Source organism: Rhinoderma darwinii, chromosome 2 (assembly GCF_050947455.1).
Source record: "Rhinoderma darwinii isolate aRhiDar2 chromosome 2, aRhiDar2.hap1, whole genome shotgun sequence".
NCBI classification, from domain to species: domain Eukaryota; kingdom Metazoa; phylum Chordata; class Amphibia; order Anura; family Rhinodermatidae; genus Rhinoderma; species Rhinoderma darwinii.
This window is the reverse complement of record NC_134688.1, coordinates 403,900,568-403,914,349: the sequence shown is the minus strand read 5'-3', so window position 1 is coordinate 403,914,349 and position 13,782 is coordinate 403,900,568. Positions and strand designations below refer to the sequence as shown.

At 43.2% G+C, this 13,782-nt stretch overlaps 1 protein-coding gene across 4 annotated transcripts in view; it reads left to right on the top strand.

Annotated features, from left to right (window-relative positions):
- Positions 1-13,782, top strand: part of LOC142743380 (methyltransferase-like protein 27) — a 67,822-nt gene that overhangs the window by 20,682 nt on the left and 33,358 nt on the right. For 2 of the 4 annotated variants that reach the window (XM_075854106.1, XM_075854103.1), the window contains exons 2-3: positions 10,889-11,054; positions 12,407-12,535. In XM_075854106.1, coding sequence (XP_075710221.1) covers positions 10,935-11,054; positions 12,407-12,535 — 249 coding nt within the window. In that variant the 5' untranslated portion in view covers positions 10,889-10,934. Of the gene's footprint in view, positions 1-7,619; positions 7,705-8,067; positions 8,287-10,888; positions 11,055-12,406; positions 12,536-13,782 lie in introns of those variants that run through there. The other 2 variants (XM_075854105.1, XM_075854104.1) reach the window with 2 other exon arrangements.

Below are 13,782 nucleotides of genomic sequence, written 5' to 3'. Positions count from 1 at the left end.
TGGGTTCATCCGACCGAGAGGAAGATGAGGCAAGAAGAGGCCTTTGGAAGGTTGGTGCCAACCGTGATGTCCGATTGCCCCGAGCAGATTCTTGTTGTCTCTCGCGGAAACGTATATCAATCCGATTGGCAAGAGTGATCAAGTCATCCAAGGATGGTGGAAAGTCTCGGCTATCAAGTTCATCCTTGATTCGGCCCGCCAGACCCTCCCAGAAGGTAGATACTAAAGCCTCGTAATTCCACTGGTGTTCCGTAGCCAGGGTGCAAAATTGAATGGCGTATTGGCCTACAGTGGAGTTTCCTTGCTGGAGCTTGAGAAGAGAGGAAGCTGCTGAAGACGCTCGACCCGATTCTTCAAACACCTATTTAAATGTGGAGAGAAAGTTCTGAATATCATACATTATGGGGTCGTTTCTCTCCCACAAGAGTGATGCCCAAACCAGCGCTTCGCCAGAAAGCAGAGACAGGATGTAGGCCACCTTAGCCCGGTCTGAGGAAAAATGATGCGCCATGACCTCAAAATGGATGGTGCATAGATTAACAAATCCCCTGCAGGTTTTGGGGTTACCCTCATAGCGGGCAGGCGTAGGTAAATGTAGTCCTGGACTGTAGACAGGAGCTTGCGGTGGTGGTGGCTGTATCGGAGGCACCGGAGGAGCGAGTTCGTTCAAACGAGTGGACACATTTTGCAGAAGCTGGAAAAGCTGGTCTTGACGAACTCATTGTCTTGAAAGTTCCTGAGCCATATCAGCTGCATCAGGCAGGGTTGTGTCAAGGGGATCCATGGCTTGTTTAAACTATCACGGTTCTCACTGGTTTGTTTGTGGATCCTCTGTGTCGTCTGGGAGATGGTGCTTGTAACCCAGGGCAAAGCTTGGCACTGCAGGTTTAGAGGCAGTCAGATGAATAGGCCAGAAGTCAGGACAGGCAGCAGACGTCGTTACGGGTATGGATAGCAATAGGTCAAGGCAGGCGGCAGGCAAGGATAGTACAAGTTCAGGCAGAGGCAGAAGGCAAGGTAACAGGGAAAACTGGGTACAGGGAAGCTCACAGGGATAACTTGGTTGAACAAGCAAATATCTGAGAGAGGCGGGTCCTTAAATAGGAAGTCTTAGGATTTTGACACAAATTTAAGAAGGGAAGAGTCAGCGCGTGCGCCCTCTAGTGGCTACAGCCGCACATAGTGAATGATGGCCGTTAAGGGAGGTGAGAGATGCAGTTACGTGACAACGCCCAGAGTCTGCAGAGCGTCTGGATCGGGTGAGTGAAGCTCGGGACGAGCATGAGGGAATGGAGGGTGCATGAACCGTAGCAAAGGCCATGGAAGCAGTGGGGAACGGCGTGGCAGCCATTACAGGGGGTTGTATTAGTTTAGCTGTTTTGGGGTCTGTTTTAGTTTAGGCGTTTAGTCTAGTCTGGGATCTTTATCAGTTTAGGGGGTCTGGTCTGGTGTTTGTATTTCTTTCGGGTCTGATTGTTTGTATTTTTTAAGGGGTCTGGTCTGGTCTGGGGTCTTTATGAGTTCAGGGGTTCTGGTCTGGGGTCTATATAAGTGGGTGGGGCATAATGTGCTTCATACGCCATATTTTGGAATCTACTTGATTTCCTTTCTCAAAACTTGACAAGTATAAGTTATATTGATTATCAAACAAGATATTATGTAATGAGATACCATTAGCGACAATGTGGACAAGCATCCCAGTGTGTTATTATTATCTGCCCACTTTCAGAACGTCTTTACTTTTATGTAGCAGGGAGCCCGATCGACCACCCAGGTATATTGGCACAGTTGCAATTGCAACTTAATAGACATGGCGTCCAACCAGGAAGGGATGTCTATTCATCACTGCCGACACTTCGCTAATCTTAGTGTGGGAGTTAATGATAGCAAGCCTGATTTACAGCGTGATCTCGCGAGATTACGCTTCCTGTGCTGCAAATTCCATACAAACGGTTGGACGCGATGTCTATTAAGTCTCAAGACACTTAAAGGAACAGTGTCATCACAAATTATTTTTTTATATGTTAAAGATGTTAGTGCTTTATTAAAAACGTTTATATTTATTTGTGTGAATGTGTTTTACTTTTTCTTATTTTTACACTTTTTCTTCCCTATGGGGGCTGCCATTTTTTGTTCCATTTCTGTATGTGTCGATTAACGACACATACAGACATGGAATACGGCAGCCACAGTCCCATAGGGACTGCGAACGGGTCCCGTCCCATTCACTTCTGTGTACGGCGTCTGTGTGGGAACTGCGCATGCGCCGCTCCCACACAGTCCAATTTGAAATTGGCGCCGTCCGGCGCCATTTTCCTGTGGACCGGAAGTCGCAGCCGGACAGTAATATTACTACTTCCGGTCGCGGCTTCCGGACTTGTGCACTTGGACCAGCGGCAGCAGACGGAGCGGACGGGCCGGAGGGAGCCGCGGCGGCAGGAGCAGGTAAGAGATTTCAATGTATATTCGTGTTTGTGTGTGTTTACTACTGTATGTAAACCTACTACACTGTGTGTTAGCTCAAAAAATGGCGACACACAGTGTAGGAGGTTACACCGTTCAAACCCCTCGTTTATCCCGGCACTAGCCAGGATAAAGGAGGGGGGGGATGCTGAGAGCTCACTAGAGCGAGGGCTTTTTACCCAATTTTGCAATGCTGCAATTTTGGGAATAGCTCCATCTAGTGACCAGAAATGGGAAATATTATAAATTAGAATTAATTTATAATATTTCCTGACTCGTGAAAAAAATAAAAAAAATTTGAACAATGTTTAATCACCCACACACTAAATGTTTAATTAAAAAAAAACAAAACATGTTTTTCTGGCAACACATTCCCTTTAAGTAACTTTAGTGTGTGAGTATGTGACTGCACACTAGCAAGATCACTATGTGCTGTGTAAATGAATGGAGAGAAGTGCTGATTGGTCACTGATTGGTCAGCGTCATACACTTCCCTCCACAACGCCCACTTGGTCAAAAAGTAAAACACGCCCAGTTGTCTATTAAGAAAGTCATTAGCATAAAGCTAAAATAGGTCATATCTCCGTCAAAAATTATCGTTTTTCTAAATAAAAAACACTTCTGTAATCTACATTATAGCGCCGATAACATTATGTACAAGATAGGCCACTTATAATGTGGTGACAGAGCCTCCTTAAGTACAGGGTGATTCAAAAAGGATGCTGCTTAATTATAGCCTCAGTATTCATAACCGAGAGAATAAAACACAAATTTATTAACATGAAATGACACTATCAATAGAAGTTTTATCTATGCACTACAAGTGTTCATGGTGATTTTCATTGTTGACACGGCAGATGTCTAGCAGGTAGTCCAGTTCTGTCCAGTTGCTCAAATCTGGACTTCACTGTTTCAGTGACGCATTGTCTCAGGTTGTTCAGATCCTGGGCAGATACATTGAGTCCTTGATGTAGCCTCAGAGAAAGAAGTCGCAGGGCGTTAGATCTGGCAATCGTGGAGGCCAGTGCAACATTGGTGAATCATTGTTTCCGGCGCTGCCGATCGAACATCCTAGTAGAGTTTTATTCAGGTATCGGCGAACATCCAAATGGAAATGTGGAGCTGCACCATCCTGCTGATAGAGCTTGTTTAGAAGAACTTCCTCCATCTGTGGCATAAGCCATTCCTTTAACATGTCTAGGTAGGAGTGTCCAGTGACACTATCCTCAGCAAAAAAGAAGAGAAGATAGACTTTGTGCCTGCTCCTTGCACAGAACACGTTTAATTTGGGTGAGCCACTCATGCTCGATAAGGGCACATGGTTTTTCTGAGCCCAAAATTCTAACATTGTGGTGATTGACCTTCCATGGTAGCCTCATCGCTGAACACCAGCCTGTCAACGTCTTCGTCCTCTTCCAATCGGCCCTGCAAGTCAATGCAAAAGTCACAGCATTTCGGTTTGTTGTCTTGTTTCTCTCCTGAAGAAGATCTAACCTGTATGTCTTACAACGCAGACGTTTTCGTAAGATACGCCATACCGTGGTTTGCAGCACCTGTTGTTCCATACTAGTCAGTATGATTGACTTTCTAGGACTACACTCGTATACGGCTTGAATCCTGTTAACTGTCTCTTACGAAGTCTTTGGTTGGCCGGACTATTCCCATGACATAACACCCAGTGGTTTTGAATTGCTTCACCCAATGCAAAATGCAGTTTCCATGTGGTGCACATTTACCTAATTTATTCTGAAAGTTTTGCTTTACTCTCACAACAGACCCAGTTCTTGCAAATTCCAACATGCAAAAAGCTTTTTCTTGCTTCGATGTCACCATCTTATTTCACATCATGTAAGCACATTTTAAATTTGGCTCTTGAAAATGAAAACTGTGCTGTGATTGGTTGCTATGGGCACTAAACCAGTTTCTCTTGGATTTTCAGTCACTGGCCATTCACCACTGATGTTACTTTAACTACAGGCCTTTACGCTGGCACCCTCCTTTTTGAATCGCCCTGTATAGTTTTAGCTTTGACAGCATTTTACAGTTCTTAGTATTGATATAATATACATAAAAAATTAAACAACTTTGTTAATATATTGCTTTCATTTTCTTATACTGATCCTGAGTTACACCCTGTGTTGTATTACAATTAGATTTTTAGAGTAGTCTATAGTATCTGGGATAAATACTACACATCCCAGAATGCAAATCGCCAGCTCAAGTTTTGTGCAGTCAAGGAATTCTGGTAGATTTCAGCCCTGAAGCCTGTAGAATTGTAAATACAGCTCTAAACTATTATACAGGCTGTATAAAAATGCAAAGAATTTCCAAACTTACCCAAATTTTTATATAGAATATTTTTATATGTAAACTGTAAATGATATTGATAGGTAAACACATAGTTCAAAGGCTATGTACACTTGTGAGGGGCATGTTTTGTTTTTTTTTAATAAACAGGTCAGTCAGTGTGTTTGGTGTAACTTCATAATTAATCTTTATTACATATTTGTTTTACTTTTTGAGATACAGCCGCTCTGTATTCCCCATACAGAGCGGCTGTATCTTTAGTTTTGACCAGTATCCGTCAGTTCTGCGGACCTGACGGGTTCAGTGACAGCGAGTTCTGCATGTCTATGACACGCAGGATCCACCTGTAATCGTTAACATCTAAGTTATACAGGATACAGAGAAGCTGTATCTAAAAAAGTAAAACACATTTTTTAATACAGACTAATTAAAAATTTAGACCAAACACATTGATTGACCTGTTTATTAAAAAAAAAAAAAATGCCCGTCAAAGGTTTACATAGCCTTTAAGCTAAGTAAAATGTTTTAAAACCATCGTCTCCGGGTCCTAAAAGGTGGTAAGTTATAATGTTAAAAAAAAATTGTTGCAAAAATAAATTATTCTTCTGTTGCTATATTTTCATTCAGGGTAGGATTCTAAATTGAATTAGAGTTTTGCAAAAAAAAAGGGTCTGCTTAGATATTGAACACCAGATTAAAGGAATATACTGTATTCTATTTTGCTGGGAATTTATACCTACTCTAATCATTTAAATCTAATAGAAATGTAATACATTTTCATATAAAATATCTGAAAAATACTGAGTAATTACAATATGAATGCATTTATTGTCAAGTTAACGTAATTAGAAGAAGGAAATAATACTGTCCCTTCTAGACTAGTATTTAGAGCCTAGCCTAGGAGGGCTAGGGGCTTAAAAGAGCAAGCAGTCATATACAGCTAAGGCACAGAATCAGAGACTCAAAGATGGAGAAAGGCAGGGAGGTCATTTGTATGTGTTGTGCCCGTGGTCGCTGGACACTTTCTTCATGCCGGCGTCTCCCTCCCCAGAGACACCGGCACACGTGGCTGCAGCTCCCCTCTGTCTCCTTTAGGGTGCGCACGCTCACTCCCGGCCTTAAAGGGCCAGAGCGCGCACCTGTGCAAAGTTCCCCAGCCAATCCCTTTACATCCTGGACTTTGAAAAGGGCTCTGCCCTTCTTCTCCTTCGCGTTGTTGTTGTCTTCCCATGTTAGATAAGCAAATGGTCACTTAGTTGTATCATGTTCCCAGTGCTCCCGTATCCTGCTTCCTGTATCCTGTAGCTGTGTTTGTTCCTGATCTGAAGTCTAGTGTTGGAGTCGTGTTGTTCCATCTGCCACGTCCAGTGTCATCTGCCTCGCTAAGTGTCATCTGCTAGACCTTCATTGACTGTTGTTTGGACAGATGCCGCTCCGCTTCGGCGGCGCGGCCTAGTGGGTCCACCTACCCCAGAAGCGTGACAGTATCACACACTAAACCACCTACTTCTGGGGTGTAGAAGACACTTCTTAAAGAGAGATGACAAGGCCCAGGAGTACAAGTACCCACCTGGTTCCACCCCTTCCTCTACTGGCCATGTCATCTCGCAAGACCCGCAGTTGCACTATCAAGGAGGAGGTAGGGGTGAGTAATGGACCGTATGAGTCTTTGGTCTGTATGAATACATTTTTAGTGGGGTTGCAAATATGTTAACATGGTTCCTTGCTTGTGGCTATCAAAAGGCAGGAAGCTGGCCACCCTTGGACTTTCCTTAGGACTACCTCTCAGATCTCCCCGGATCTTCGGTGGATGAGGAACATTACCTATGCAAGCAGTGTAGGAATTAGCTATTGACACCAAGAGAACTGGAAGAAAAAGTCACATAGGAACAGAAACACAAGAGGAAAGCATACAGTATGGGACAGTCTGACCACAATAGACCAGCAAACTTATAGTTTAGATAGGCCTGGCTAGGATTGTAGAGGTGGTATGTTCAGTCAGAGACAAGTGGAAAGAACAGCAGCAAAGAGTAGAATAACCTAGCATCTGCAAAATACACTCCAGTCTAAAACTAGGAACAAAAATAGGAGCAACCTAATACGTATGCACTGATCTTGTCAAATAGACTGAGGTACAGTGAGAAACTCATAATGCATGTGAATAAAATAGACTTTTCACTTAATAATTGAAAACTATTCGACTTAGTGCTGTTTTGAATGCCTCCACATGACACTGTACAGCGAGTATAAGGAATTCATGTTCCTATCTAATAATTCTGATTCCTCAGTTGATGAATAGGACCATACTGGAACCATTAACTTAATGCATTGCATAACTTCATGCGGGCCTCTAGACTTCCAATCACACACATGTGTAAAGCGGTGCAGAGAGATCTTGGCTTCTAGAAAAATAAACAACAAGCACTTCAATTTGTAACTTCTGGAATATTTAGTATGTGTCATCTGATCTAATAAGTGATCCCCACAGCAAAGTTGTAAGACGTAGACAATATAGAGACTTAATCATGGGGTGCAGCAGTCGTCTTTAAAGAGGCTCTGTCACCAGATTGTGCAACCCCTATCTGCTATTGCAGCAGATAGGCGCTGCAATGTAGATTACAGTAACGTTTTTATTTTTAAAAAACGAGCATTTTTGGCCAAGTTATGACCATTTTCGTATTTATGCAAATGAGGCTTGCAAAAGTACAACTGGGCGTGTTGAAAAGTAAAAGTACAACTGGGCGTGTATTATGTGCGTACATCGGGGCGTGTTTACTACTTTTACTAGCTGGGCGTTGTGTATAGAAGTATCATCCACTTCTCTTCACAACGCCCAGCTTCTGGCAGTGCAGCACTGTGACGTCACTCACAGGTCCTGCATCGTGTCGGCACCAGAGGCTACACTTGATTCTGCAGCAGCATCAGCATTTGCAGGTAAGTAGCTACATCGACTTACCTGCAAACGCCGATGCTGCTGCAGAATCATCTGTAGCCTCTGGTGCCGACACGATGCAGGACCTGTGAGTGACGTCACAGTGCTGCACTGCCAGAAGCTGGGCGTTGTGAAGAGAAGTGGATGACACTTCTATACACAACGCCCAGCTAGTAAAAGTAGTAAACACGCCCCGATGTACGCACATAATACACGCCCAGTTGTACTTTTGCAAGCCTCATTTGCATAAATACGAAAATGGTCATAACTTGGCCAAAAATGCTCGTTTTTTAAAAATAAAAACGTTACTGTAATCTACATTGCAGCGCCTATCTGCTGCAATAGCAGATAGGGGTTGCAAAATCTGGTGACAGAGCCTCTTTAAGGGACATTTTTATTTTGTTTTAATGTATTAGGACTTTATCTGCTGCAAAGGCAAATAAAATCATGGGGTGCATCAGAAGAATATAGTTTTGCCAATATACAAATCACTGGTAGGATCACACATGGAATATTGTGTACAATTTTGGGCACCTGTATAGGAAGGACAGTTTGACGTGGAGGTGCAAATAAAGGTGACCAAGGTAATTAAGGGAATGGGTGGATTGCAGTACCTAGAAAAATGATCAAACTTGGGGTTCAGATTAGGAAAAAATAGATGCCTTGGGGGAATCTAATTACTACGTACAAATATATGAACGAACAGTACAGAGATCTGTCTAACAATGGTTTTTATACCTTGCCCTGTAACCATGACAGGAGAGCATCCACTACGCCTAGAGGAAAGGTTTTACCATAATTACAGACAGGGATGACACAACTTTTTGTCATGTGATCGGCCTCGCTCTAATCTATGCGCAAGCAGTAACTACTAGTACTTATTATACATAAAGTACAGCGGGCCGGTCACATGACGAAGAGTCGTGTTGTCAAGAAGGAAGACTGTGCAACTAGACTTCCGGTCCCCCGCCAGCGCTATAAAAATCTATTCAAATCTCATAATCAGCGCAATGGCGGACCAGAATGAATAATAGAGTGTACTCCAGTGGTGTAGCTATAGGGGTCACAGTGGTCGCAGATGCGACCGGGCCCAGAAGCCTGGGGGGCTCGCAGGGCCCCCGTTGCTACGCAGTGCGCTAATACAAAGTTTGTATGTGCCGTGATGCGTTCCAGCCACTGTGGAATGCAGGAGAGCATGGAAAACTGCAGGTGAAATGCAGAGGGGGCCCGTAATGTATGTGGGTTGTATTGTATTGTACTGCCTGTTGTATTGTACTGTCTGTGTTTGCGGTGGAGAGAGGGGCTTTAAATTACAGGCCTTCCTCTCCTCTCAAACACAAACTGCACGACACAATACATTACAAACTGTGGGTCGCACTCCCCCTGGGGGGGTCGTGTGAAGACCTCCGGGGGGTCACAAACCACTCACCGAGATCCTGCTTCCAACTGTATTCGCGTCCTCAGGACGCAAATCCAGTTGAATTTAATCCTGGAGCAAGGAGCTGACGGCTCCTTCCTCCAGCATTCACTGCCGTGAGCTATTAGCGGCTCGGCGCAGACAGGTGCGATTTAGTGACGTCATCGTGCCTGTCTGTGCCGAGTCACTCATAACACAGGGCAAAGGAGGAGAAGGATCTTCTCCTCCACCCGTCGTGGGAACGGGGATAGGTAAGTAACTTTATTATTTTTCTATTATGCACATATGGAGGTATTATACTGTATAAGGAGAGGGTTGATATGGTGGCAGCTATGAGGGGCATAAATGTATGGGGGGCTGATATGGTGGCAGCTATGAGGGGCATTACTGTATGGGGGGCTGATATGGTGGCAGCTATGAGGGACATTATACCGTATGGGGGCATTATACTGTCGGGGGGCTGATATGGTGGCATCTATGGGGGCTTTACACAGTAGGGAGACAGCTATGGGGGCTTTATACTGTGTGGGGGCAGCTAAAGGGGGCATTATACTGTATGGGGCACTATACTGTGTGGGGCAGCTAAGGAGGGCATTATACTGTATGGGGCAGCTATGGAGGCATTATACTGTATGGGGCTGCTATGGGGGAATTATACTGTATGAGGCTGCTATGGGGGCATTATACTATATGGGGCTGCTATGGAGGCATTATACTGTATGGGGGGGTAGCTATGGGAGCATTATACTGTGTGGGGGCAGCTACAGGGAGCATTATACTGTATAGGGGCAGTTATGGGGAGTATTATACTGTATAGGGGCAGTTATGGGGAGTATTATACTGTATGGGGACAGTTACAGGGAGCATTATACTGTATGGGGCAGCTATGGGGGGCATTATACTGTGTGGGGGCGGCTATGGGGGAAGTATACTGGGGGGCTGTTGGGCAAGGCGGCTGGCCATAGGCGCGGCACGGGGGGCCCAAGCTGAATTCTTGCACCAGGGCCCATGAGCCTTTAGCTACGCCCTTTGTGTATTCTCATACTGTAGTGACTTAACTGCTAATACTTTTCGCTCCCCACATAACCGCTTTAATGTAAGAGCAGTGAGACTATGGAACTAGCTTTTACAAGATGATGTGATGGTTGATTTATTGAAGGCGTTTAAGAGGGGCCTGGATGCCTTTCTTGAAAGATATAATATCACAACTTATGGATATTAGATTTCTGGAGATGGGGGATTCATACAGGGATTTATTCAGATTGCTATAATTGGAGTTGGGAAGAAATTTTCCCTCTAATATGAGGTGATTGACAACCGACTTATAGGAGTTTTTGCCATGCTGTTATGGATTTCCCCTGCAGAGTAATGTAGTAAGACATGTCGCAATTCAAATGATGTAATTCATATATAGGCCAGGTCTGTCAAAGTGAGGGCCACACTTTGTTAGAGGTTCCTCACTCTGGCCAATAGAGGCGGTTCGAAATGGGGTACAATTCCTCTATGACGTCTTAAAACCGTATATAGAAAAGGGATCTTCAAACCAAATGGAATAGCACTCCTTTATGTCAGAACCCTTTTAAGTTAGCCCTAGACACTACACGAGTGAGCAAACTCAGCTGTTTCTGTATCTCCAATTTACTGTAGAGAATAGTGACCATGTATACAGCCTCTATTTTACGTAAGGCGCAATTATTATTTACTCTATTTACTAAATTTTTTGCATTAAAACGTATCTTTTTTTTATATTGTTATTTTTTTTTTGCCAGAACTCTATAAGGACAAGAGAAAGGCATCATCTGAAAATCTAAAAACATGGCAGACTGCGGAAAAGGGCTACAACAAGTCAGGGATATAATTGCAGCAGCTCGCAAAGACTGCTCCCTCTCGGAAAAGCTACAATTTTATGACAATTGGGCTACACAGTATGAAGAGGTAAGAGTGTGTGTTAGTTTATATATTCCAGTGACCAAATGTAACAAAGATCCTGTCCTCCAGACACTATGGGTTATAGGGCCCTAACTACAGTCACAGTAGTATAGCCGGCAAACTAAACACCGGATTCAGGGGACAAGAACTTGAAAAAAATAAAAGATGTTGCTTGCATATAGAGGATTCCCTTAAAATCTGTAACCTATCACTAGCCAAAAATTTGGAGACACCTGACTAAAAGTAGATTTTCATGATCTTTAAGATATATTTTAATCTAAAGGCTCATGCTTATCCCCTTAAGGACGGGGCTAATTTTGGCCTTGATGACCAAAACAATTTTTAGATTTTTCCTCTTTGCATCCTAGTGGTCATAACATTTTTATTTTTAAATTGACGTAGCTGTATGAGGCTTTGTTTTTTGCAGGACAAGTTGTATTTTATGTAGGTGCCTTTTTTTTGGTACATATACATCAGCGTTTAATTTTTTATAAATTTTTATTTTAACATGCAGAAAAAAAACAGTTCTGCAGTTTTTATTTATTTTATTTACAGCATACACTGATGATCATAAATCATGCTATACATTTATTGCGCAGGTTGTTATGGTCATGATGATACCAAATATATGTACGGTATATTATTAGATGTTTGGGGACTTTATATTTGACCGTTTATTTATTGTAAAAAACATGCATTTGTATGTATTTTCTTTTCACTGTTTCTATTTTTTTTATTAGTATTAAAACGGCTGTTGATAGAGAGTGCATAATATGAGATATTATCCAACCCATAGGCCTAGAATATGTGCAGCATAATGTTTAATGGCTTTTTATATTAACAACTAAAAACCAGTCTTAGGCCGGATTCACACGAGCGTGCTGCGTTTTGCGCGCGCAAAATCTCAGTGTGGCATCTGTATATGGTGTGTGGCTGCGTGATTTTCGCACAGCCGGCATCATTATGACACTCTGTTTTTATGCTAAGACACAGTAAAGAAGGAGGGGCTTTCATGTTTCCCTTCACTTCTTTAACAACTGTAGTGCGAATCACGTGGATCACCCGGAAGTGCTTCAGTGTGCCGTGTGCGATTTGCACGCACCCATTGACTTCAATGGGTGCGTGCTGCGCGAAACACGGGCAAGCATAGGACATGTCGTGAGTTTTATGCAGCGGACATACGCTGCGTGAAAATCATGACCTGTCAGAACAGCCCCATTGACTTACATAAGTCCGTGCAAAGTGTGTGATTTCCACGCGCGTAGCACGGACGTAATACACGTTCGTGTGAATAAGACCTTACACTACAGTTATTAGTTCACCTTTAGTAATTTGTACATGTATGTTTTTTCATTTAGGATGTCTCAGTCGTGGAATACAAAGCACCACATTTAGCTGCGCTGGCGTTGGCCTCAGTGTGTCAGTTAAATCGAGAATCGAAGCTTGTGCTGGATGTAGCGTGTGGTACTGGACGTGCAGCTGAAGAGGTACAAATGTGTTGTCTGCGATACTAATTACAGCCACTGGGGGTAGTAGTGCTGCTGAACTGCTTGTATTGCTGTTTCGTTTTCAATAAACTTTGTAAGGGCATGTTCACACACAAAATCAAAAACGGCTAAAAAATTCGGAGCTGTTTTCAGAGAAAACAGCCTCTGATTTTCAGCCGTTTTTTAAGCTGAAAACTGTTTTTTGTACACTTTTTGGAGCTGTTTTTCCATTGACAAAATTGAGGTTGCGTGCGCCTTCTTTTTATGCAGAGTTTTCTATGCAGCGTTTTTAAAACGGCGGCATAAAAATACGCCCTATCTGAACGAAATACCATTTTTCCCATTGAATTCAATGGGCTGAGTCGGTGCCATCATCCCCAGATGTCAGCTGTATCTTACAGCTGACACCCTGATGTAATGGCGGGGACCGAAGTTAACTTCGATCCCCGCCATTAACCCCTTAAATGCAGCCGTCAAAAGCGATATATAAGGGCCTGTGTGGCAGTATATACAAGGAGGGCTGTGTGGCAGTATATACAAGGGGGGCTGTGTGGCAGTATATACAAAGGGGGGTCTGTGTGGCAGTCTCGTACAGCAGCTGTCACAGCTCCTACAGCGGGGACCGATCGCTTTGTCCCCGCTGATTAACCCCTTAAAAGCCGCGTTCTATAGAGATCGCGGCTTTTTAGGGGTTAAGCTGCCATCGCCGGCCTGCTACACGATAGCGGCCGGCGATGGTGACTATGGCAACCGGACACCAAACAATGGCGACCCGGCTATGCCATAGACGGAAGCCTAGAGGGTCCTGACAACGTCAGGACCCACTATGCTTGCTGTCAGTGAGTAGCTGACAGTTCTAATACACTGCACTACGCATGTAGTGCAGTGTATTAGAATAGCGATCAGGGCCTCTTGTCCTCAAGTCCCCTAGTGGGTCAAAGTAAAAAAGTTAAAAAAAAGTTAAAAAAAGATGTGTAAAAATAAGAAAATAAAAGATTTAAAAGTATTAAAAGTAAAAATCCCCCCTTTTCCCTTATCTGTCATTTATTATTAATAAAAATATATAAACAAACAAATAAACTATAAATAATTGGTATCGCCGCGTGAACGGCCTGAACTACAAAATTATTTCGTTATTTATCCCGCGCGGTGAACGCCGTAAAAGAAAATAATAATAAACCGTCCCAGAATCACAATTGTTTGGTCACTTCACCTCGCAAAAAATGGAATAAAAAGAGATCAAAAAG